The sequence below is a fragment of the Pyrgilauda ruficollis genome, unplaced genomic scaffold, assembly GCF_017590135.1.
Source record: "Pyrgilauda ruficollis isolate IOZ18807 unplaced genomic scaffold, ASM1759013v1 scaffold2, whole genome shotgun sequence".
Classification (NCBI taxonomy): Eukaryota; Metazoa; Chordata; class Aves; order Passeriformes; family Passeridae; genus Pyrgilauda; species Pyrgilauda ruficollis.
In genome coordinates this window covers 26,985,862-27,012,744 of record NW_024519206.1, presented here as the reverse complement: position 1 = coordinate 27,012,744, position 26,883 = coordinate 26,985,862, and the positions used below count along the sequence as shown (strand labels likewise).

General features: G+C 41.0%; 1 protein-coding gene across 19 annotated transcripts in view; it reads left to right on the top strand.

The window, feature by feature from the left end:
- Positions 1-26,883, top strand: part of ARPP21 (cAMP regulated phosphoprotein 21) — a 224,742-nt gene that overhangs the window by 140,653 nt on the left and 57,206 nt on the right. For 10 of the 19 annotated variants that reach the window (XR_005955054.1, XM_041466846.1, XM_041466859.1 and 7 more), the window contains 5 exons: positions 8,014-8,122; positions 9,910-10,011; positions 16,366-16,403; positions 18,524-18,583; positions 21,082-21,314. Coding sequence is in view for 18 of the 19 variants with exons in the window: in XM_041466846.1 (XP_041322780.1) it covers positions 8,014-8,122; positions 9,910-10,011; positions 16,366-16,403; positions 18,524-18,583; positions 21,082-21,314 (542 nt within the window). In the remaining variant the exon portion in view is untranslated. The remainder of the gene's footprint in view (positions 1-8,013; positions 8,123-9,909; positions 10,012-16,365; positions 16,404-18,523; positions 18,584-21,081; positions 21,315-26,883) is intronic. The other 9 variants (XM_041466860.1, XM_041466851.1, XM_041466852.1 and 6 more) reach the window with 8 other exon arrangements.

Here is a 26,883-nt window from a genome sequence, read left to right as displayed (position 1 = left end):
TCTATTAGCTGGAAATAAATTGGCACTGTGCAAGATGTTCAGTCTCAATAGACGCCCTAAATACCAAGAATTAAATCCAACAGGGGAGAAAGCAGCAGAAGCAGGTCCCTCAGTAAAGAAATAATCTTAGTTTGATCACAGGAGGACAGCAGAGGATTTTGAAGCTTCTAAAATGATCTCTGCCTGAGAGAGAACGTCGTGCTTCTGCCCCATCTATCAGAAGAGCTGGTATTTGCATGTGCCCTTGGCCTGCAGGCTTCTCCCCTGTGTTAAAAGCCTGTGTTCTGCCCCAAGGATACTGGGTAAAATGTTGAAGTTTGTACTCAAGCAGATGCTCAGGGAGCCAAGTACTGTTTTTGCATCCACATCTTAAAACAGGATGATTTTCTGGAAATAAGTTTTAGGAAGGCTTGTGAGGGTCATGAATTGTGCAGTGAGAGCTAAACATTAGATTGGGGTTTTTAAGTACTGTATCTTTGAAATCGCTTCAGATCTGGCCCTCTGCTTGGTCCACACATAGCATAATTTGGCATGAAAAAGATTCCTGTAGCATCTTGATGGATGGGCAAAGGTGATTAATAAAACCTCATAGTCACTGAAGGAAAAAATGCTTCCATGAAGAATTCCTGCCTCTTTTTTTCAGTCCTTCCAGACTTAGTAGCAACCCCAGTTAGAGGGGAAGAATGCCTGTGAAAATAACTTGTGATTTTCCACATTTCTTTTTAATAATTGCTGAACATGTTTAGAGGCCAGCTGCTGTTCTGAAAAAATGATAAAGAATATCTGGTCTTATACTGGGGAAAATAGAGCATTTGGTTTCTGCAGATTTTCCCCCCCCCACATTCTACAGAGAAGGCAGCACCTTGAAGAACCATCTTGTACAGGATTGATTTTTCTTTTATAGCTTTTAATGTACTTTTACCATCATAACAGAAGTTCTTAGTGACTCATATGATAAAAGCAGCAATCTGTTAATGAGGCATTTACCTTCAAATGCTTGCAATGCCATCTTGAGTGGTTTTAAGTATTAAGTTGTGTTAATATAACTGCACTGTACTTTAACAATTATCTACATTTAAATTCCCATTCTAGCTTTTTGAAACCATGTTTTAGCATCCATCAGCCCCTAAATACATGAAACGTATTTGAAGGGTGTAATTTCAGGGCCTCATTCTTGAAAAATGTTGTTCTGATAGAATTTAATCACTAATTTAAACTGATGGGCTGGAATTCTGCCTTTTTCACTAAGTTGGGTGATGAACCTTTTGACAGTGATGATGTTTGCTTCCCTGGTCTGTAAATTCTCTAACTCTCAGAATACATTCCTCTGCCTCCATGATCAAAACAGGCATTTGTACTGCAGATAGAGTTTTGCCCCTCAAGGAGCAAAGCAGAGACAGTAATGCTTGCATTGTTTTACTAAGGTAGTAATGCAGAACCCTTGGAGAGCCTGTAGCCTAAAACAAAAAAACCACACAGCAGGCAGATATAGTAGATACTCACAAAATAGCACAGCAGGGAAGGCCACCATACTGTGTCACAGCATGCCTTCAAAATAAAGGCCAAGGTGATGTTGGATTGAGTAATCCATCTAATTAAAGACAAGTGTAAATTACAAGAAAACACTGCTGAACCATCAGAGCACCTGTATAAGAGTGGCCCAAATCTTCACAACTTCTTTGAATCCTGTCTACAGCAGTCACTCTCTCCAGCTCTTGCTACTCCATGGCTTTCCTCATGGCATTCTTCTGTAAGATCCTTTTTGTCAGTTATGCATTTTGTTTGCCACATGGTGATTCTGAGAGTACCCCTGGTGGTGTTTTTCCCATTCCTAGCCCCATTACCTTACCTGTTTTCTGTTTCTTGTTGCCATTCATTCAGGAGAGGAATATTAACATGCTGTCCCATGTAATATGCATTAAATGAACATTGCATTGCAAATGCAGAGTTCAAGTTTTTTGGGCTCCTGCCCATCTCAGTGATCTCCCCTTTTGAACTTGCATTCCTGTGTGGAGTTGTTTCAGACAGCTGCCTGGCTATTACCTGTGGGGCTTTTGCAGATGACATACACTAAGTGCTTGCTAGATTTTTAAACTGCATCAGGCACTGTATTGGCAAACCCATCTTTTCCACACATGGTGAGGCTGATGCTTCTTTTGAAAGGCATCTTGCAACAGCCTGTGTGCTGTGGGGCTGTCAGAAACATATGCCTCATAATAAAGATTTATGTGCTGTATAGAAGTCAGCCCTGACAATACCAGACTGTGAGCTGTGCTGATGCACTGACTAAGCCTTCAGAATTGCAACATTCAAAGCTCTTGCTTGTCTCTTTCCATTTGTCCTTTTGGTGTGGAGTCTGTGCTTCCTGACTCTTAGACAGTTATTTCAGAGCTAATTAACTTATTTTAAATGAGTGCAGGTTTTGGGGTTTTTTTTTCCCCCCAGTATTTATTTCATTTCTTATCTCCTGTGCAAATAGAGGTCTATGAAACTGCATTAGTTTGCTTGGCAGACTCAAGGAAATGCCCTGTTGCTTCCTTAGTCTGTGTATCATAATAGCTATTACCATTCTGCAATATGTTTTTAAAATATGTAATTTGATTAAATAGTGAATACCTGGTTAAGGTAGTTAGGGCTTGGGGTTTTTTTCATTACCACTTACAAGGGCTGACTCATAATCAAAAGCATTAAATGAGCATGTAATGGGGAATGCTTCTTAAAGAGTCTGTGTGAAAAATACGCTTGAGGGAGGAACTCTGTTTTCTGTCATCCAGAGATAAATTGAGAGGAACTCTTCCGCTGAAGTGAATGGAAGTAGCTCACATTAAAATCACCATAATGATAGAAGAGGAAAAAAAAAATCATCTAATGCTATCAAAATCTTCTTTTTTTTCCTTCCTGACACACAGAAATACTTAGCTGATTACTCCAGCTTTACCATTTCCAAAATGCAAACTTTATTGGAAGGAATGAGTCCAGAAAAGTGCCTTTGGGGCCTTGCTTTAGTAAGGACTGCCCATAGCTTTTGAGGAACTGTAACATCAGAAAGGAAAATGGCCAACTTACAAAGAAAGAACAGACACAAAAACCATCTAAAAAGTACTGATGGAGGTTTGTTCTGCTATGGATTTTTTACTATATAACTGATTCAGTATTTCACAAAATGACAGCATGGTTAAGGATGGAAGGATTCTGGAAGTCATCTTGTCCAATTCCTGGTCAAGCAACACCTCCTGGACTCAGTTGCGCAAGACCATGTCCAGGACCATCCCAAGGATGCAGACTCCATCACCTGTCTGGGCAGCCTGTGACAGTGATTGGGTCTCCCTCACAATGAAATAATTCCAAACACAGAAATAAGGAACCTCAGCCATATCTTGAATTGACCTTTACAGTATTCCACCAACACAAAAATGAGGCTGAAATATTTGACATGATCAATGACTGCCTCGGAAGGTGCACAGCCACAAGAAAGGGGGACACAGTATTGCCGTGAGATTGTACCCGGGTACTCCCCCCAGGTCTGGACCTGATATTGCACACAAGTATGTAGAAGTTCTCCTGAGACAGGGAAAAACACTGGGTAGTAGGGTTAATGGTGTCTGTTACATACTGTGTCTGGCCTTTGATTAAACTGATCACTTGACAAAAAGTGATCTCTTCTTGTAGGGAAAAAAAAAAAACAAGATTAGGAAACAGTCTGAAGTGATGAGAGCAGACTTTGCAGAAGTTTGCAGATGCTCAGAGCGTTTTGGGAAGCTTTTAATAGTGAAATGTTTGGGTGCTGCAGGACAGCTACTGAAGCTGGCTACCTGGAGACATGCTGGTGGCACCTACCTGAATATCATGGTGCTACCTTTCTGGGCAGGATGGAGAGGAGAGGAGAGGCTGTCTTGCCTGCTCAGAGGGCCTGTGCTTTCTGGGAGATCTGGGAATGAGGAGGGGACTGCACAGGTGCCTGAACATGCACTAAGTTACTCTCAGGTCCAACCTCTGTTAAACATTTGTAGTGACTGATCAAAAGCTTTACAGGGGAGGAAGAAATAGTTCTGCATTTTGTTCAGAACCACATTGCCAGAAAGGTGACTAAGATACCTGACAACTGTTAGGAAATATGAAATTAATTCATATGTAATTGTGGTCTTGTGAAGTTGCATTTTCAGGGTGCAGATGTTTTGCTTCCACCCATATCATCAAGTAATAAAAATTTGAATGATCAAAAGGTTATATTAGAGAAAACCAAAATGAAATAAAAAACACACCAGATTTTACATCTTTTTAACCTGTGTGCTTTGCCCCTCCCTTTATGTTGGTTTCTGAGCCTTTAAGGTATAAATGGGACATACTTTTTGGTTTTCTCAGTAGAGTCCTCAAATTACAAAAATTCCATTGATGTAAAAGGTACTTCCTCCTTAAACTTCTTTTTCTGGAGTAGTAGGCTTTGAGATTCTCAAGTGATACATGAATTCCATAGGGGGTAAATTAAATACTGAATGGGCTAAATGAAATCCTGTCTTACAGGTAGATTGGATTGCTTGTAGGCAAATATTTGCATATCTTTTTTCTTGCACATGGCTCTTACCAAGTAGATGGGTGTATTGTTACCCATGGTCAACCCGCCTGTATAGTACAGGTATTGTAGGTGGTTTTGTATGTGATTTCTGATTTTTTTTTTAAGATCCTTAAACAATGATGAATACTTGAGTCAGTGCTGATGCCTTCTGAAGTTCTCACTGTCTCTTCAAAAAGGCTGTGCAAGTCCCATTTTTAAAATTACAAAATTTTTTTTTTTTAGGATTTGAAGACAAAATTTAGGTATCCACTGTGGTAATAGTAAAGAAGTTACTGATTTTTTTAATGGGTTTGTAGTAATAATAATTGTAAACCTTGCTTTGACATCAGTAAGAACTTAATGTATGCCGTACTAAAAGTTATCTTGATAAATTCACTCCCTTAAATGCATGAACACAATCTGATATATTGTGCTGACTACTGGTGGCAGTATCAGCTAAAAAAGCTTAGAAGAATAAACGTGGTTGTTATTAATTTAGGACTCACATGAGATTAATTCGCTTCATCTGCTGCATTATTGTAATTATATACTGTTAGTATATTGACACTACATTGCATCTTACACAAAAACGTGCGTTATTTTCTTTGTTTTTAAGCAGTTGATTCACCTGAAAATTCATAAACTAATGTAATAGATTTGTCTGGAATAACCATGTCTCTGGTTCCTTACAGCAAATGCATTATGCTGTTACAGGGAACTTAAGAGCTGGGAATGTGGAGTTTACATTGGCTTCCATCCATAGAACAGACCAAAAACTTTTCAAAGTCACCCTGTTCTTTGCCCAAGTGATTCAGAACATTTGGTTTCACTTGCTGGTTTTAAACATTGTTTGCCATCTGTATCCTACTAATAATTTATTTGTACAATAGATGTTAAAAAAGAAAATGCAGTAGACAGTATTAAAGAGAAAAACACAAGCACATGTGTGAATATCTTCTTTAGAATAGTTTACGTTTCTTTCTGGTGATGATTTGCAGTGTTTGAGGGAGGCCTACAGGTTGGTGTGCCTGAAGACACTTGCTGGTGGGATATCCTCGATCTCACGTGACAGTCTTCCCTCAGGCTTTGCATCCCTGTCAGCTGAGCTGGTCATGCTCTTTGCGATCTTTCTGGTAGCAGTGGCCCAGAGCCGCAGAGGTGGCTGGGAGGGGTGGACCTTCTCACCGTGCAGAAGGTACCCTGGTGCTCCGCAGTGCTCTGCACATTTGCAGAGTCTCTCTGCCCATGCAAATGTCTTTTCACAACTGGAGATTGATCACCTAGTGGGCATGTAGATTAATTTTATTAACAGGCACATACTGAATCATTGATTTTGACTTGTGGTTTGATCTTATATTTTTCTCTTATGAAAAACAGAAACATTTTATAAATAGTAAATGAAGTGAAAATGGGATTTAAAATTTAATAATGCTATGAAGTATGAAAATCTTGTTATTGTTTAAATAAGTTAGTAATTGGAGGAGACATTTTTTCAAAAATTTTTCAAGATTTTTTCTCTCTAATGACTTTTCCCCTGAATTTTAAAATCTAATTAATTTCTTTTTCTTTGCATATGGTTTATTAGATGTTCAGTTGATAGTTTACAGCTCTAAATTTTACACTGATGGTACAACTGCAGAAATTTGGTTTGTGCTTTAGGATGTAAAACCAGAAAAATAACAATTCTCAGTCCTGTGAAAGCGCAATATTTGAGTAAAGGAATTTTCATTTCTGGCTGCACGGGCATAACACACATTAATGGGAGTAAAGGGAGAACAACCCACCTAGCAATCCACTAATGGGGCTTTCTGTTTATGAGGAAACATAATGAATGACTCATTAGATGATGAAACTACTATGCAGAGAGTCATGGTCCTCTGGGCTTTTCCTAAAGAAGGCTAGTAGGTCATCCAGAGAATCTAGTGACTCGGGCCCTGTAGCTATGGATGGTGGTCAGAGGTTTCTTGAATTGTCAAAATCGGTGGAAATTGGGATAGTGTGTTTTGTTGCTTTGTCGCAAAAATGCAGATTATGAAGTGGAAGTGCTCAAAATTCATAAAGAGAGGCAGGATAGCTGGTGTGCCTTACTATTGACTTTCTTACAGTTTATTACAAGTGTTTCCTGTATATCTGACAGTGAATTGTTATGGTCTGCAGTAGTGGTGTTGAATGTGTGCTGCATTTTGATTTGAAATCCATAACGCTGTAACAACAAAATGGTTGCTGATTTATGCATCTGGTTTAATTTTCTGTTGTAAATAAGATGAAGATGAGAGATTTTTTTTTTTTAAGTTTGTAGAGGACTCTTATTTGCAAAAGCACTTACTTCTTTACATTCTGCCTTTTGATTTCTCCACCGTCGCTTGTGTTGATGTCAGTGGAAGCTTTGTGTCTTGTTTGTGTAGGTATTTCCTACCACCGCTGCAGTAGGCAACTCTTTCAGCACTGAGCACAAGGCTTGTGTTCCCTGACAAATCTCATGGTGTATTTCTGCTTTTAAAGAACAGTTTGTGCAGTAATAGCCCCTCAGTTGGGTGATAGCATCATATGAATGGGAGCTAAGTTCTTGAGGCCAATGGTCACCCCATTGATGGTGTTGGGCTTAAGACTCTGCAGGTTTAAACACTTCGGGCTTAAAACATTACCACTCTGGGAATGGTACATGCTGGAGTGTTATTTATTGACAGCTACGAGGCATTGTCTGTGACCAGCTTGGCCACAAAAGTTGCTTCTTAAGGTTCTCTTTTTGCACAAGGTGACGTGATATAAGGTACTGCTTTTTCCACAAGGTGGGAACATGAAATGGCGTCGTAACATCTTATAAACCTGAAAATGTTGAGCCAAAACCCTGGGGTTTGACTTTTAAAATAAATAAATAAATAAATGTATGAGTTTAAATCAGTGAACTAATTGATGCTCTATGATTGTTCTGAAGTATTTTTCCCACTTAGTGGTGATGAGATAAAATTTTGTTTAAGCAAAACATCATCAGTCCCTCCCTTTACCAGTTCTGCTTACCAGGAATGAGGAAACTCTTGGGTGTCTGGTTTTGGTTTTGTGTTTTTTAAGATTCCTACCAGTTTTTTCCTTCATTTTCAAGATGGATAGGCTTCACTAAGAGGCAGTGTTGCCAGTGATCCCAGCTACTGAAGAAAGCAAATTAACATACAGTATGGTAATTTGTTTTCCCTGTCCTTCAGTCACAGTGAGGAGAGTCTAAATATTTCAGTGACTGAGACTTTGGATTCCCATTCCTTGCTACACAACAACAACAAAAGCTATTTATAGCAATAACAGTTTGCAGCGATACAGCAGCCTCAGACAGCTATAGGCAGTATCTCACAAATGTTAACTGCTTTTGCACTGAATGCCTCTGTGAAAACAAAGAGCACTGAGAAATAAAGATCAAATCAAAACCAAAAGAAAGATTTTTTTATTGCTATGTTTTACTTTGCTGGCAGACCAGAGCAAAGGTTTTCTGAACATTTAAAAGATGAAAAAGGTGAAGAATCCCAGAAGCGATTTATCTTGAAGCGAGATAACTCTAGTATTGATAAAGAAGACAATCAGGTTGGTTCTCGGTTCGAGAGTTGCTGAAATTTGTTCTGTTTTTGAAGGTGGGCTGACTGATGTTATTGTTGTTCTTTTGTTGTTGCTCTCCTCCTCCCCTGCCCTCCTGCCCCTCCCCGCCTCCTTTGGCACACCCACACCATGGGTGGCTCCGAACCCCAGCGTAGCCGCTTCAGCCGTGGCAGTGTGTGGGTTTGCATGGGTGGTTTGCTTGGCGCAGGACTTGATGCATGCCCACGGGAGGGGGAATGCCAATGGCTCCAGGCTGCGTGGAAGGCTGTGTCAGTCGCATTCCTCAGTGTCTTGCCTAACTATGGCAGTTGTTACGCTCCCTGTAGCTTCCTTCTTTCATTGTACCCATTCAGAGTTGGATTTCAGTATGAACCAGTGGTGAACTGATGTAGTCCAAAAAGGAGAGAGTGAAAAAAAAGTGTAAAAAAAAAAAATATGCCCCAAAGATGTGATGGTGAGGCCAGGTTGATTTTTTTTTTAACCATCCTAAGTTACGTTTTGACCAAAAATAAGTGAGGTCCGTCTTTTACTTCCCTTCCTTCTCCTGTGCCCTCACCACCTTTTACTGTCTGTGTAATTTACTTGCTTGTGCATGTACTGTGGCAGACGTTCACCCTTGTGTTGCCTGTGCCATAACACTACCCTAACTTAGGTGAGCTTGATGAGTAGGGGAGCGCCAGAGAAATGTGTCTGTTTGTGCTGCCTTTAAAAGCGGGTGTTGTGCTGTTTCAATCCAGTGCAAGCTGTGTATGTGGAATAGATTAACAAAAAAAAAAACCTGAAATGGTTCTGATGTGATTTGCTTTTATGAGAAAATTCTCACAGGTAAGAAGACAGCATATGCTTTCTTTGCTAGGGCTATGTTTGTGGAGGAACCAACCAATTAGTCTCTTGTTGCCACTTCCCTTCATGTTTTCAGTAAAGGACTGATTTTTTTCTTTCCTTTTTTCACCCTTTTTTCCTTGACTTTCAGTTGTACATGGCAGCCTTGCCAGTTGTGCTGCATACAAGCTGGCTTTGAAAACAAACCCCAAGCAGTTTCAGGGTGTGGTGACTGTGGGGATCAATCAGAGGAAAGCAGCATGACCTATCCCACCCAGTGCTGGGGTGCAGGGGGAGAAGGACCAGTCCTTGAAACCCATTTGTCAATGAAGCATTTCCTAATGGGGCTCATCTCCTCTCCTTGTTCCCATGCCACAGCCATTTCCCACACTGTGGTTTACCAAGAGGAAAAATGGCCCTTCCTTTTCCAGCCAAACTTCAGTAGAGGGTTCCATACAGTGTGAAAATGGTTAAAACTGTTGTGCCCAATATCTGGGATTTCTCCTTGCACGCATAGACTTCATGGGTTTCTTCTAGGGTTTACAGTTTAGCTCCAGCAGCCTAGTTACCCTCTTTCTTCCTTGAATTTTTAGGTATCCCACCACTGCCTGCCCTCCTGCTCCTCACAGCTGGTAGGAGAACCAAGAAATATTAGCTGTTGAGAACAATGGCACTTAGACCTGGGGTGAGGGCACCCTATTTTAGGATGGTGGGTCCACAAAAGCTGTGCAGAAAGCCTTGTTTTGGCCACCTGCTCGATGAACCCATGTGCAATATCTAGCTGGAAGTCCTCAAGCGTCCAGTCTCACAGGGTTCTTTGTGCAGGAACAACAGCTATCATTTTTGTGCTTCATTTATTTAAGTGAACATTTATTATTCTCAGCTGACAGTTACTTAATGGCAGTTTTTAACAGCTCAACTTATATAATCCTCCTGGTTTTCTTTCTGCTCAGCAAAACAGAATTCTTCCATTTAGAGATGACAGACGAAGTAAATCAATTGAAGAGAGAGAAGAGGAGTATCAGAGAGTGAGGGAGAGAATATTTGCACAAGATGTGAGTAGTTATTTTAATTGCCTCTTTAGTGCCATACCTTCGCCGGTAGTCAGACAGTTTTGCCCCCCTCGTACAACAACACTGCAGCTGGACTTGCCCTGTGGAGCTGGAGGTGACAGGGACAGCAGATTGGCTCAGAGGGTCTTAGAGGAGCTTTAGAGGTGTGGAGGTTGGCTTCTGGAGAGTGAGGTGATGAGAGTTGCAGGGAGAAGGGTAGAGGAGTGGTCAGGCCCAGCATGTTGTCTGGGGAGTGCCTATCCTGTTTCTTTAAATGTTCATATTCACATGGCCTAGGTTTATTTCCTTTTTCCTTCTGCTAGCCAAAGAGCAGTGATTTAAGTGGACACTCTCAATAATTTCAGATAGCTGTGTTATTTTATATTTCTTTCAAGGTGGATCAAATCTTTATAAGTGTCCTTCTGCAGAGACTCCTTATGGATTTTGGTTTTTTGGGCCAATGCTGTAGCATCAAGACACTGAGAGCAAAAAAAGGGCAGAGGTTAAAAATGGAGTTGCATAATTTTTTTGAAATGACTGATTAAAGAACTGTATTTCTACCATCAGAAAGAGTCAGTCATGCTGTTGATGATAATATTCTGAAAGGAATAAAATGAAGCAGACATTAAAATTCTTGCCCTTACCAAAAAATCAGAACTTGCATAACAAGGTATATTGCTAAGGAAAATACTTAAATCTGAAACATCTGTGAGCAATACCTGATGTTCCTGAAAAAAAAGAAGAAAATCACAATTTGCTATAACACTGTAATGATGAGGTAATAAAAGGGGGAAAAAAAAGAAAAAAGTCAGCATTTTAATGTTTTATTTCATATCTCAGTGGGAGTTCTGCCATTTAAGAGGAATATGGGAATAAATCAAATTAAAACTATTTTTGAAAATCATATTGGGCAGTGTCCTTTTAAATTAAAACTGTTCATGTGTTGCAGGGCTAATAGTACTATTAGGAATTGTACGTGTCCAAGTTGGGTTTTTTTGGCAGAATACAGGGTATAGTTTTAAGGTGTGTGTTGTCTCACTTGCTTCTTAGTAAATAGCTAGTTACATCTGAATGTTTTTAGCTTCACTTTTTCCTGGCTGGGATGATTCCAGTAAAAGCAGAGACCCTTCAGTTTCTGTTTTGCTTTTAGCATGTTGGCCTGATGTAAATACTGTCCCAGGCTATTCATGGTGGAATTGCCAAGTTGTTCAAGAGCTGCAAAAGCCACTTTAGAACAAGTTTTTTATATGAAATGTAAGAGGTTTTGACACATTACAAAAGAGCTTGTGCAAAACCAGAAAAAATCTTTGGGTTTTCATGCAGAATTCAGATGAGGCAAAATGCTAAAAATTACCAAATGGAAAGTTATTTCCAAAATAGTGAGTTTCTGTCACAAGCTGCAGCTAGAAATGCCAGGCTGGGAAACAGAGGTGGCTGGAAAAGTGTGCTGAAAGTGGCTCCATAGTGTATTGCTGCTGTTATCTTTAGATATTTGAGTTCTAAAAACAGGCAAGTGGAGAGCATTTGAATTGCCCACAGCAGGAGGCTGTTGTGGTTCATTGGGTTGGCATTTTCAAGTGGCAGGACCTAAGTAAAAGTGTGCTTTTTGGCAGTCATTTTAAACTGAATTGGGAGGGAGCATTTTTAAAGATCAGCAGTGTTAGATATCTCTCCCTCTCTCTCTCATATCCACTCCTTTGCTCTCTCTCTCTCTGCTATTGCAGGTGTTAGTGAGCATCATAGTGCAATGAATTTCAGCAAGCTGTATGTTTAATGTCAAAGGCAATCTATGTTTTATTTGAGCTTTTTTGGGTGGAGCACCCCTTGCCAGATTCGAGGTGTTTTTAGGATGATGCCAGTGGTTATGGTGGTGGACAATGTATTTTTTCAATTTTAGGAAAGAGAGAAATGGCTTCCTGTTATAGATAGTCTCTTACTGCATGTAAGACTGTGAAGTTTTAAGGCCCTCTGCAGTCATTAATTAATCCAATTCTCCCCAGGTTTGTGTGAGGTAGGTACCTAAGCCTTGTTACTCTGCAAATTACAGATACAGACAATCAAAGATGGATTCATCATGTGGTATTTTTATTACCTCTATACTGTTTACACTGCTGTTGTCACGCCTTTATCAATGCCTTGCTTGTGAATCTTAGCAAATGGATCAGAGATACATCACTTCTAATTAGAGTATGCATGAAGAGAGCTTGCATGGGAGGTCTTCAAAGTGCAGCCATGAAGGTCAAGAGTACTGCTGTAACTTGTTGCATCCAGCAGCACCACCCCCCCTTCCCACCCAAAAGATGTTTGAGACACCCAAAACTCTTTAGATAACAGCCCAAGAGTGAGAACTTTAAACAAAACTTATAAGGAAAAGGCAGGCTGGTTGCAGGGGCAAAAAATTCCATGCATGTTTCAAGTGCTGTGAAAAATGTCTTAACCTGGACCCCACATACCAATATAAAACTTGCCTGTCCTTCCTTGAGAGGTCTTGCAGAACTCTAGTGCACCAGATCGCTTCATTTCCAAGTGGGAAGATTTTAACAAAATAAGTATGTTCATGAGTAATGCCATCACTGTGATAGTCCTTATGATGATTACTCTAGTATTAGTCAGTTTAGATTGTACTTTCTGGCAAGTTTTCCATCTGCAGTGTTGGCTATCACAAATTTTGACAAGGAGAGCTGGAAGTTTTAATGACTTCTGTCTCAGCAAGATTGAGAAGCATGTCAGTTAGATATTTTAATAAAAGTATTGGTGAAGAAATAAATAGTTAATAAACATGATCATTCCAGCTCACTGAAATAAGAACTGCAAAGTGCACCTCAAATTTTTCAGGCTGCTAAAAAATGTTAAAAAAGTGCAGGCTGAGCTCCGTTATGCTCAAAACTGTTTTCAAGGGTTTTTTTTAATTGAAAAAGTTATTTTATTGGAAACTTAGTTTTAAAACAGTTTGTGAATTTTACAGCCAAGTACACTGGAGCAGAGGCACCTGCACTGTCTGAGTCTTGCAGAGAAGTTCCTTGCCTGAACTGCTTTAGTTGCATTTGGGAAGTTGAGGAGTTATTGTCCCAGAAGGACAAAGAACATACAGGAATAAAAAAAAGTTATTTCCCTGTATGTAGAGAGTCCCAAATGCATGCATAAATAATACATGATGTTTGGCTTTGAAGCATGCAGAAAATTAATTGTAAAGACTAGCAATCAAATTACATGGGGGAAATTTCATTCTTCAAGGTTAGTGCAATGTATAACCTCATGAACCAGAGTCACACTAGGACCATTCATTGTTCATAAATGCATTCTCTGGGAATCATTCTGTATTCACTGAAAAATGTAGATGTTTTCTTACTTACACAAAAGCTAGAATTTCCCATGGTACACATGGAACTTATTAAAGGAAATACACCATGCTGTTTATTTTCTGTTGTCAACTGTAGTGGCTATTTTTCACCAAGGAATGTATTCTAAAGAACCAGATCCTTTAGGTACAGTTGGTTATGATTCCTCTAGTTAAGAAAACTCAGAGAATCTTTTATCAGTCTCTGATTAAAGAGAGGATGTAGATGTGGCTTCAGCCTGTTCTATCCTTCTAGTGTAGAAAGATTAGGAAGAAGAGGGCTTAAAATTAGTAAAAACAAATCAAAGACACACCTTGTGCTGGCCACCATAAACCTATAGGTACTAAAACTCCTGTACTGGTGTACAGTGACTTTCTTTGTGGCTGCAGATCAAATAACAAGCATTAGTTGGAAGCCTGAGATCTATAATATCTTGTTAACTGACAAGAAAATTATTACCTGATGGTATCCACTGCAGGATATTGCTGCATGTTAATAGTTATCTGTGTTTGCTAATATAATTAAAAACAAGAGCAGCAACTCCCAGTATATCTGCACTGGCAGAACTGATGCACATTTTCCAGGTGAGGCTTTAAAAGGTTCTTGGAAATTGGAAAAGTGAAATACTCATTTCATAAATAACAATTAGTCATACAGAGCATCCTAATGGAAATCTTGCACACAGAGATCTCCAAGGACACTAACTTGTAGGTAATCTTACACAATTTTTTTATCTGGTAGGTTTGTTGCCAGTCTGTTTAAAGGGTAAACAAGAGTCAAGTGTTTTAAGGATTTTTTGTCAACATCTCTGCTGGCTATTTAAGCTTTTCTGGTGCTTTAAATTGAGCACTGTTAATGCTATACATCAGGAAGGTGAGTCCTGAACTTGTAGTAGCTAAATTTCTATCCAGAGCTGCTTAGCCACATCATTTTTAATAGTAAGAATAAAATAATAAAAAAAGTGCCTGTCTTCTCTGCCTCTCAGCCTCACAACTGTACTGAAGAAAAATTTCCAGAAAATGTGTTGGCACAGTGTGCCACTGGGCCAACATCATCAACCAAGACAAATTATTATGGACTCTGTTTAAAGTCTGTAATACACTTGATAGTGGTCCCCATCAAGACACTGAGAAGGAAGCAGACCTTTCTGCTTGCTTGACAAAATATAAATCCCAGATATTTATTCTGCTTTATGTCCCAGTCTCTTTAAAAACTTTAATAAAATAAATACAGACAAGTGCATTCCAGGCCCCTTTGCTTTTGTAACTTCGTGGGTACACAGTCCAGTACTCTGGTCTAAGCAAAGGTTTTTCTGTAAGAATAGCTGTAATCCTGTGCTTTGGAATGTGACTGCACAGAAGTCAATGTACAGATGTCCATCATGAAACTTGAGATGATGACCCCACAGCTGAGGTTGTACAAGCCCGTGGGGAGATTTCAGTATGCTTTTCTGGGGCTTTTTGCTTCAGCACAGTTAGACCATGCTGAATTCTGCACATTTGTTAATGAAACCTGGTACCTGAGTAAAGTACATAAAATGAGGGAAGACACAGTGTTGTAGTTGTACAAAGGATCCCACTGGTTTTAGGTGAAAGAGTTTGTATCTTCTCTTAGTCTGAGGTGAAACCCTAGGTCTGCTGTAGATGGTGGGAGTTTGATTCCTGGCAATGGAGAACTTGTTTCTGATGTCTTGAGGCTTCGTGCTAAGGAGAAACATATTTCCCCTGATGCAGCCCAGTGCCTTGCAAATTTAACAGGAGTGCAGGATGGGAGCACACCTGGGAAACCCACAGAACTGTCAAATGTTCCCTAATGTGGATTCTGAGTGGGTGAATTACACTCTTAATGAGAAATTGTAGTGCCATCTCAAGGATAAATTTCTTCCTTCTGTAGATTGATGGGGCAGCACTAGCTGTGGTGTTAAGGGAAATTTCCAGGCATCAGCTGGAGCATTAAGAATGAGCAGGGTGTTGCTTCTCGTGTTGGCCAACACTCTTGAGTGGGTCATTAGCTCACCCTTTACAAAACAGAAATATCCAAAATCTTTGCCTATTCCATACTGTTAAAATTTGACACAGTTAACGATGGCATTTTATTATTCTTTGGGCTGAGTCCTGTGGTTACAGAACTAATGACTATGATCTCTGGTGTCCTCCTTCCTTTACACGCCTTCTGTTTAAATTCAGTGCAAGTGCTGACTATTCTTTCCTCTGTACCTCATCGGGATATAATCCAGTGACAGCTATGAGGCTTTTTGTGTAGCAAACATGAAATAGAAGGGAAATGAAAAAAATCAAAGAGGGAGAATTATTCATGGGAAATTGAGCACAGCTTCATTTCTCTGCATAAAAAATTAAGTAATTCTGAAAGAGATATACACTTGCCCATAGGATTTATTTCTTCTGAGTCCTTCACCTTTTTTGGGATCTAAGTCCTCCAGCAGAGAGCCTTCTTGCTATGATTGTTGTTAATATTATCATTAAGAAGGTTATTATCATTTTATGTCTCAATGTTCCCTCTCCAACCATAAAATGTGAAGTCACACACTATTTCTAAGTACTGCAGTATCTTCTCTCCCTTTGAGGAACTTTGTAAATTCTGCATGCTTTCCTTCTGTTTGTCCTTCCTACCTACAGCTCTTTGCTATCCTGCAGTTTTATTTCGAGGTGCTAGGCCAGACCAGTGGAACCTTATATTATGCAGGAAAAACATTTTTTCCCTGCAAATTGCCAGTATTTTGCACATAGTGCCGTCTCCAGATCTCTCGACTGAGAAGTTTCAGTTTGTTCCCAAACTGAGACACCTCATTGGCAATGTGTTGTAATGCATGGAATTTATTTTACTGGCCTGACCTTATTCTTGACCTTTTTTCCCCCTCTTGTCTTCCGCAAATGCAAATGATGCATGAATTGAAATCCCCTTAAGCCTGAGCAGGGGAGGTAATTCTAAAATCAAAGAAGAAATTGGAACAGCAGAGCATATCTAGAACGTCTGATACAATGCCTTTTTTATTTTTCAGTCAGTTTGCTCCCAGGAAAACCTTTTTGTGGAAAACAGGTAAAAATAGCTTTATTTTGTGTGTGTGTGCTAAACTTAGCTGTTTCTCTTAATTTTTTTTTGTCTATCTGTAGTTCTATAGTTATTTATCCTAATGTGAATACTGTTGAGCAAATTTGCAGTCCGTATTATCTGCAGTGGTTTTGTGCTTTAAGAGGGGGTAATAGAGCTTGCCTTGCAGTATGGTAAAGGAGATAAAGTATTACTGCTGCTTTCCTGAGGCTTTTGCATTTCAGTTTAAAAAGCAGATTGGGGGGGGGGGGGGGGGGGGGGGGGGGGGGGGGGGGGGGGGGGGCGGTGGGGAGGGGGGGCACCTAAGCTTTCATTTCAAGCGACCATTCTGTCTCTGGAGTGCCTTTAGTATTTAACTTACTGATCTTTAAAAAGCACTCTAGCAGTGGCTGGATGAGTGTATTTATGAAACACCAGGCTTGGGTGTCTGTTGTTTAACCTGCTCTCCTGTGGGACTGAGCAGCAGCACTGATGTCGCTTGTTGCTTGTGAAGGCTCACAAGTTCCACACAAGTTCCTGCTTTACTGCTGCAGTGTAGTAATGAGTTGGTGATATTTGAGCTCACTGTTACTTTGCATTATTGCATGATAGTTCTTGTGAATGTTATTTTTGTTATGTTACATCCACTCAAAGCAAAAGGGAAGGGTAAACTGTGTTTGAAATGTTGAATATGAAGTGTTGGCTCCATAACAGCCGTAAAGTAGCTTAACTGTGTTGAAAATCTTAAAGATTGTGCACCTTTATGGCATATAAGGATTTTAACCAAAAGTGGGGAATTTAATTGGTTAGTGTTTGAGCAGTGCTGACCCAAGTCTGTCCTGCACAGGTTTAAAAACTGTTTATCACCCCCTGCCCCTTGAGTAAGGGGCGGCTCTCTCTCACAGTATTTTGTTCTCTGTCCATCCTTACATCTGTCAGATGCATTTATGGGTGAAGCTGTTCTCATAGAAAGTGACTCCACAGTAATGGTACAAACCAGCTTTTCCGATGGACACTTCTGTAAGTGGAATGAGGGAAGGCCCTCAGGAGATCATGGCCACTGTCATCTAACCACCTCATATTCTGAGGGCCAAGGGTATTTCCTCAGCTGCTGCTTCTGTGTTGTGACTATGGAGATATGTTTTATCAAAACAAATCAAAATTCTGACAGAGGAACCCATAAAGCCTAAAGCAGATGCTCCCATAAACCTCTTTTTCCCTCTCAGGGGAGATGGGGGCAACAAAGATGACACAGTTGTTCACACTTCCAAGTCAGCATGGAAAGCACTCAGAGGCTGCACTGCCAAGGGTAGGGTGGGTACCTTTATGGGATAAACCATGTACTCCATAGCCTGGCCTCCCCTGGTTTATGCATTCAGTCCCACACCTGTGTGCAGGAGAATGTGGTCAGTTCTGGTATTTGCATGTGGTTTGCTGTCCTTGAACCCGGGAGCTGACTGACCAGCTCAGTGTGAGGATGCATTCCCAAGTGGAGACCACTAAAAGGCCAGGTTGGAAACTGTACTGCCTGCACTGTTGCTGTCTTGAGGGAAACTTCAGCTGCGTTCTGCAGAACACTGCTTTTTCTTGCTGCATGCCCTACAGCCTTTGATCAGGTGAAGCACTTAAACTTGTACTTAGCTCTGTGCACATGAGCAATCCTGTCGATTGGCTGTGTTGAAAGTTAGGTGTGTGTTTAAGTGTTTTGCCTTTCTTTTTTGTCAGAGGATCTGAGCTTTGCTCTGAGCTGCAAAGACTTCCGAGCGACTTAGCAAGTACTTAAAATTACATATGCAGTATTTTGCTGGCTTGCATTTTTTAGTGTTCTTATTAGGTGATATTTTTATGAATTTACCTTTGGATGGAATGGTTCCTTAGCTTCTGAGAATTACCTTTCTCGGTAACAGGAAATGCTAAATTGGCCCTCAGCCTCGCTGGATGATGTTTCTTATGTTCAGTTGACTGTGTACAGCTATGGGAGAGGGAGGAGGGGGCATTTTTAGCCTTGGTTCTTTAAACTGAATCTAACACAAACTGAAAAATGTATCTAGAAATCAAATAAAACTTTACAGATCAGATAAATTTGAATTACCATGTTTTTAAGCATAATCTTTCTTTTCATTTTTCAGTAGGCTGTTGGAAGACAGTAGCATATGCAATGATATGCATAAGAAAAGACAGCTGTTTAGGTTTGTATGAATTTTATTTAATATTTATTTCCCAGTGCATCCCACTTGTGATTCTATCTGCGTCCTTGCCAAGGCACACCTTGACATCTGTGGGTATGTCAGTTTGCTGGTTGGAAAGGAGCATGGAGAACAGAGTTCTACCCCACTCTTCCCATGTTCTCTGAATGAAGAGGTAACAACAGGACCCTTTGCTTTGAGTCACTGCCTCAGGAGCCACATGAGATTTTCAGCTGCCTGGCTGCTCAGACTGTGACTATCTGGGAGAGATTGAAGAGGCTCCATTTTTCCTGGAGTATATATGACAGGCACGTTTCATAGACTAGTGCCCAGACTGACCTTTTTTCCTTTTGTTGTTTCATTAAAAGCTGAAGTAAAAGTACATTGAAGCAGAACTGATTGAAGTTCCCTTAGTTGAAGTAGCTGTGTTTTGAAACTTTTTTGTGTTAACTTTGTCTTCTCAACTCCAATTCCTTCCACACATTCAGATGCATCCCATATCCCAAAGAGCATCCCGAGCAGGCCAACACGAAGTCAGTAAAATTCGGTCGCTATTTTCATGGAGAGCAGTTCTACCAATTGACACACTGGTGATGACAGTGTTCTTCTGAGAGTTTTAGAAAGGTTGTCTTCCCCCACCATGAGCTCTCACACGTTCAGTTCACATCAACCAGGCTTCTTTAAGAGTCAGTCATCTGCCACAAGTCTTAAGCACAGGAGGCAGGAGGAATGGATGCTTTCAGAAGTGTACCCTTCATCTATTAAGGCACATGGACAGCAAGGCACATACGCACTAGATGTCTGTGTGCATTGGGGTTTGCATATGTCACTTCAAACCTATATCATTTATCTTACATAATTTTTCACTGGGAGGAGAAATGGATGTGTGAGGAGAAAATTTGATGTGTGGTTGCTGAGTCTGCATGTCATCACAGCAGCCACTGAGGAGATGGAGAGATTACACCAGATAAGGAGCAGAGCTGGAGCATCTGCTTCTTGTACCCCCTGACCACAGGCTGCAGGCAAAAAAAGCTTCCTCCTTGCTTTGGGTTAGTCTCGATGACCTGAGAGTCTTGGATTGGGCATGCGGGACTTAGGAGGTGTCTACACACACACTCTTAATAGCTGATGTCTGATTTTGGGGAACTAAAAGAAATTTTTTGTAACCCAAAGCTGCAGATAATGGGGATACAATAGCATTCTGTTTCTCTCCCTCTTTTTCTCTAGCATATAAATAGAAGATAATTGTTAATTTCTAAGCACAAGATTACAAAAGATTCTGTAAATACTGTACTTTTGAGATTTTTTCTTTCCTATTGAATCTTAAAGGATGATTTATTTTTAAATTATTTTTCCTTGTTTTGTGTTGTTGCTTCTGTGCTGTTTCTCTTCATGCTTTCCCACTGTGTGGGTCTAGCAAAGGTCAACAGGTTTATACTGCTAATCACATTTGAGAGAGGCTCTGTTACAGGCGAGGAATGCAATAGTTTGATCCCATCTTTGACACGCTGCCTCCTCCATGTCCCAAGTGACACAGCTCAGCAGGTTCTCCAAAAAAACAAAAGTAGGAACCAAGTCCATAAGGAAAATGGGGACAAAAAAAATTAAATAGATACAGTCCCATCCTTTTGATCTGTAGAAAGAGTTTTGAGCCTGCAAGCTGTTATACTGCAATATATGACAGAGGAGTGGAAAATGTATTTTAAAATCCTTCCAAATACAGTGTTATGAGGACCACTTGGGATAACAGTCATGGTGCACTAAGTCGTGGTAGGAATTTTGGTTGTCATTTTAGCAGTACAGTGTAAGTAGTTTACCATAAATAAGCCAAATTCTGATCACAGAATTTACTATGTTATTACTCACAGTACACTTGGTGCTCTGCAACTTTTCAAGGACAGGCAGCCTCTACCCAGGAAATTTCATTATTATTCTGTGCAGAGTGGAAATAAAGTAAACTGACTGGTGGGTCTCTAAGTGAAGCATTAGCAGTGAAGAGATTGGGGTCACACTGAGAGGACACGTTTAGGCAAGGCTTTGGATGAGCTCAGAAAGCTGATAATGACTGGGAGCATGCTGTTATAGAAATAAGGATATAAAGACAAAGGTAGAGTGCAGGCAAAGTTGGTGAGAAAAACATCACAGTGGATGCAAAGTAAGAAGTGGTTAGGGGCTTGCTGAGGGAAGAGAACACTCAATGGGCAGCAGAAATGCTGCATCAGTGCTGCATAATACCGCTGTGTCAGCCCCATCTGGTAAAGTGCTCTGAGGAGATATCCAGAAGGGGAGGGTGGTAAGTGCTGTGCATGTAAAAAGGGCGTAGCTGTGTTTACATGCTGAAGGCAGATAAGTATGGAGGTCAAATCCTATTTCAGACCTGTCTTTGTAAAGGCAGAGTATCTCCTTTTTCTTTATTAGGGTTGCTGCAGGGTACCTGAAGATAGACTTTGCCTTGACATGGTTTTATTTGTGTATAAATCTTTGTTTCATGATATCTGTAGGGGCAACAGAGACAGCATTGGGAAGACATCTGGCAGTCGACAGAGCAGTACAGAGAATGAATTGAAGTGGGCAGACCACCAGAGGCCATGGAGCAGCACAGACTCGGACAGCTCAAATCGAAATTTGAAGCCAGCCATAACAAAGACAGCCAGTTTTGGTGGGATAACTGTCCTGACAAGAGGAGATAGCTCATCAAGCAACAGAAGTACCGGCAAACTGTCTAAAACAGGTAGCTAGTACTGAATTGGGTTCACAGTGCTTCTTGTTGTGTGGTGATAAATGGCTGTGCTGGTGCTTGTCTGAGTATGGTCTGTCACACGATTGTTTGGGTTGGAAGGGACCTTCAGAGACTAGGTGGTCTGACCCTCATGGTTGGAGTAGATGGCAAAATACATAAACAGTTGTGTTTCCTGTACACAAGAGATGTGTATGTCCCTCTGTGGATGCTAGTATCGGGGTACCTGCTCCTGAGTTTTTAGGAATCAAGAAAAAATGCAGTGCATGAGGTTTGCAAATCATAGGAGAGCTAGGCTTTCCCTGGAGTATAGTATGTGCACGCCATACACATACTGCACTCGTAGCCTGAAAAGGTAATACTCTTTTCAGAGAAAGCAGAGATTTTACCTTTTTATTAATCTTAATATTTTTGAATTGTGAATAATTAAATGTCAGATATCTGAGGCGAAATACAAGAACATTTTGTTGTCATTGCTGAAGTAAAACCCCATCTGTATTTTGGAGTACAGCATCTGCCTTGGTGGTGGCAGTTGAGGCCATGGTGGATTCACAGAGGTCCCACAATCTCTCAGTTTTCTTGTTTAGTTCCCATTAAACAAAAGCTTCCTTTAAGGAGACTGTGAATCTGGTGGGAATTCTGCATTTATTTGCATTAACTTTATGAGTACATTAACATATGAGTGAGTCACAGGGTCTGGATCTAAGTAATTTCAAGCTATGCCATTAAGCTATTCTATTATACTTTAGGTTGAAAGTGCATAATAAATAATGAGGTCATCAGATGAGTTCATCAGATTGGTTCACTTGATACCTATAGTACAGGACAAATGGTCATCAATATGTAGCACTTAGTGCTCTTTCAGCTTGAGAGTGTTTTATGGATGGTACTTAATTTACACCCAGTTTATCAAACCTGAGTTGATCAGATTTCACTCCTATCCCCCAAATTTTACAGTAGCTTTTGTGTGGTTCAGGATGCTGGGGAATAGAGTTTTTAGAATAAATAAATAAAGCCATTGACATAGTAATTACATTTTAGATCTCTGGAAGTTGAACATTGTTTAAAATTTTAGACAATCATAAAGTCACTTGAGTTGAAAAGACCTTTGAGGTCATCAAGTCCAACCATTAGCATAACATGGTAAGTGCACCCCTAAATCATGCTCCCAAGGGTCACACTTACATGTGTTTTGGAATGGTGACTCAGCCATTTCCCTGGACAGTCTGTTACAATGCTTGGCAATTTTTTCACTGAAAAAATTTTTTCCTAGTATCCAGCCTAAACATCCCCTCTAGAAACTTGAGGCCATTACCTCTCATCCCGTCACTTGTTTTCTGGAAGAAGAGAGCAAGCCCCACCTTGCTACAACCACTTCTAATGTAGTTGTAGAGAGCCAGAACAACCCTGAGCCTCTAAGCCAGTTCTCTCAGCCACTCCTCATCAGACGTGTGCTCCAGACCCATCACCAGCTCCATTGCCCTTCTCTGGATATGCTCCAAGCTCCTAATTGTCCTTCTTGTATTGTGGGATCCAGAACTGGACACAGGATTTGAGGTGTGGCCTCACCAGTGCCAAGTACAGGGGGACAATCGCTGCCCTGGTCCTGCTGAACACACTATTGCTGATACAGGCCAGGATGTCATTGGCCTTCTTGGCAACTATGCTGGCTCATACCCAGCTGGCTGATGACCAACACCTTCAGGTCCTTTTCCACTGGCAATTCTTTCCCAAGCCTGTAGCCCTAAATGGGGTTGTGACCCAAGGGCAGGATCTGGCACTTTGTCTCACTGAATGACAAAATTGGCCTCAGCCCATTGCTCCACCTTGTCCAGATCTTTCTGTAAAACATTTTTACCTCCAGCAGATCAACACTCCCTCCCAGCTTGGTATCATCTGCAAACTTCCTTAGAGGATGCATTTGATCCCTTTGTCTAGATCATGGATAAAGACATTAAACAGGACTGGCCCTAGGAAGCACCACTTGCAATCAGCTTCCAACTATGTGTAACTCCATTCACCCCCACTCTGGACCTGGCCATCAGCCAGGGAAAACTGTACACCCATCCTGGTGATGAGTAGCTAGATTTTTCAGGAGAGTGCTGTGAAAAACAGTGTTGAAAAATGGCTTTTCTGAAGTCCAGGTAGACAACAACCATAGCCTTTCCCTCGTCCACTAAGTGGGTTACCTTCTCATAGGAGATTGGGTTAGTTAAGTAGGACCTGCCTTTCATAAACTCATGCTGGCTGGGCCCTGTTGCCTGATTGTCCTGTACATGCCACATAATGGCACTGAAGAGAGTCTGCTTCGTAAGTTTTCTCACTCCAAAGTCAGACTGGTGGGCCTTTAGTTCCCCACATGCTCCTTGTTGCTCTTCCTGTGGGTGAGTGTCACATTTTCTAGCTTCCACTCAACTGGGGCATCCCAGTTGGATTGCTGATAGGTGATGAAGAGTGGCTCAGTGAGCACTTCCACCCTTTCCCTCAGAACCCTTGGGTGGATCCCATCTGACCTCATAAACGTGTGTGGGTCTAAGTGGTGTAGCACATCACTAACTTAGTCCTTGGATTATGGGAGCCTTGTTCTTCTCACTGTCTCTGTCTTGTGGCTTTGGGGATTGGATATCCAGAGAACAGGTCTAGATATTACAGGCTGGGACAAAGAAGGCATTAAGTACCCTAGCCTTCTCTTAATCTTTGTGACTGTGTTTCCCCCTCCAACCGATAAAGGATGGAGATCATATTTAGCCTTCCTTTTGTTGCTAATATGTTTATAAAGACATTTTTGTTGTCTTGTACAGAAGTAACCAGATTAAGTTCTAGCTGAGCTTTGGTCTTTCTAATTTTCTCCTTTCATAACCATTTTTCACCCTGATCCAGGGTGGCTGTGTTCCATGCTGGCTTGTTTTTTAGCACATGGTTGCAACCTGCTCCTGTGCCTTTAAGACATCTTTTTTGCAGAATGTCCAGCCTTCCTGGACTCCTTTGTCTATCAGGACTGCCTCCCAAGGCCAAAATCTCCCTCTGAAAGTCCAAGGTAGCCAATCTGCAGACCCCTTTCCCTACTTCTCTGAGAATTGAAAACTGTCTGTTTTGTGATCACTGTGCCCAGTAAAACCTCCAGCCATCACATCACCCACAAGTCCTTCTTTGTTCACAAAAACACGCCCAGTGGGTCACCTTCCCTTGCTGGGTCCCTCACCAGCTGTGCCTGGAAGTTATCTTCCACACACTCCAGGAACTTCTAGACTGTTTCCTCACTGCAGTGTCCTATTTCCAGCAGTTATCTGGTAAGTCAAAGTCATGTGCAAGAACAAGGGCCAGTGATTGTGAGACTTTTCCCATTTGCTTATAGAACATTGCATCTGCTTCTTCATCTTGCTTGGGTGGTCTATTACAAACTCCCACCCTGACATCTGCTTTGTTGGCATTTTCTCTGATTTCTACCCATAAACACACAACACTTTAATCACCACTGTCAAACTCTAGACAATGAAAACACTCTCTAACACATAAGGCATACCCCACCATATATCCTTCCTTGTGTATGCCTTCAGCGGCATCTCCAGCCATCCACTGCAGCCCTCCCCTTGTGCAAGTCATCCCACCATGTGATGGTAGCTGTGTCACAGCTATCCTGCAGTGCAGTTGCTTCCAGCTCCTCCTGTTTTGTTACCCATGCTATGTGCATTGCCGTAGATGCCCTTAAATTGACTTCCTGATCCTGCCCCCTTTTTGTGGGAAGAAGCTGTAATTCCTACTGATCAATCTCAGGCACTTCTTTAATATCTAACACATCAATAACCTTTGTGTCTTCACTGCCACATGCATCTCCATCCCCTGCCTCCACTGGGATGTCAGACCAAAGAACCTCACTAGCACATCATCCCTTAAACACTGGCATGCTGCAGAACATCCCTTTTGCTTTTCAAATCTAGTTTAAAGACCTGATAACTCCTCTGCAAAGATACTTTACCCCCTTTTGACAGACAGGTGTAACCTGTCTGTCTAGTCTTCGTGTTCTCTAAACCAACCCATGGTTAAAACCCCAAAAGTTCTGTCAATGACACCAGGCTCAGAGTCTGTTCTTAATCTACTGGTTCTTCCTTCATCAGTCCCTGCAACTGGAAGGGCAGAGGAGAGCACTGCTTTTATCTCCTGATCCCTTAACCAATCATCCCAAGGCCTTGAAGTCTCTTGATTGCCCATGGACTTTTTGTTGGGACTTCACTGCTGCCTAACTGAAAAATCAGTAATGGATAATGAACTGAGAGCTGTCTCAGAGTAAAACAGTTTTCTTTTCATATCTTTAACTCTGGCACCAAGGAGGCAGCAGACAACCCCAAGAAGTGAGTCTAATCAGCATACTGGGCCTTCTGTTCCCTTCAGAGGCGAATCTCCCATGATCATGACCCATCCTTTGTTCTATATGGAAGCAGTTTTGATGCAGGGAGCAATCTGAATTAACCTCCAACCAAGTGAACCTCCATCCTTGCTGTTGTTTGGTTCCCCTTGCAGAGCCTCACATCTGTTATCCCAAGGCCTCTGAGACAGTGAGATAACCACACAGGAGACCTGCCTGCTGTGCTGTGCAGGAGCTTGTTGCCATTGCCCCCTGTCTCTTCATCCCTGTGTTCAGCCAGGTGGAGAGGTGACAGAATCCTCCCTATCATGTGTACTGTCTGCTTATGGGATGTGCCCATAAGGAAGGCAGGGTGCAATTTCAGTGTGTGTGTAGTTCTGAAACTACACTCTAGTGTATTTTTTATTTGAATATAGGCTAAATAAGCTATACAGTGGGGCTTGAATTTTGGAATAGAGCATGATTTCACTTCCAGATTTCTTTGCTTCCCATGAATATTTGAATAGCATCAGAACTGAATTTGATGTGCAAGAATTAAGGAGGAAGCACAGGCTCTTGCTATGCTTTTTTTTTTTGCTATCATTTTACCTTAAGTAGAGTGCAGGTAAATGTATTTCATTGCAACATTGTCTTGCAGAGGTACAGAGCATTTAAAATGGTATCAGGGAAATCCAGTTTGGAGGAGACGTCTAATTGCAAGGGCAATATTTTTAAGAAGCCATTTTAGTGTTAAAATCAAGCATAGTAAAAAGGATGCACTTAGGAAATGTATTAAAGAAGAGACTTGTGAAGCATGCCAATACTTGTAAATGCATCTGCACCCTGTAGACGTCAAACTCCAAATTGCTTTCAAATGAAAGCTCTTATAATACATTTTTAAAGCGATATTAAAATTCCATGTTCTTTTTTAAACGCTTTGACTTTTTTAAAGAATGTGTTTAAACTGGAAAGCTAGCCGAGGCACAAAAAGAATAAAAGAGGAGCAGGATAAAAGGAAGAAGTGGGTAAGAAGAGCAAGACTGGATGTCAAAACAAACAGACACCTTCAAAGCCAGGACACAAAGTCAAACAGTCAACCTGAAAAAAGTCATAAGAACTACCATCCTAACCACTATTTCTATCCTTCTCTCTAAAATGCTATTGAATGGCATTAAATCAGAAAAGAATAACAATTCAAAAAACAATGGGGAAATATGTCTTGAT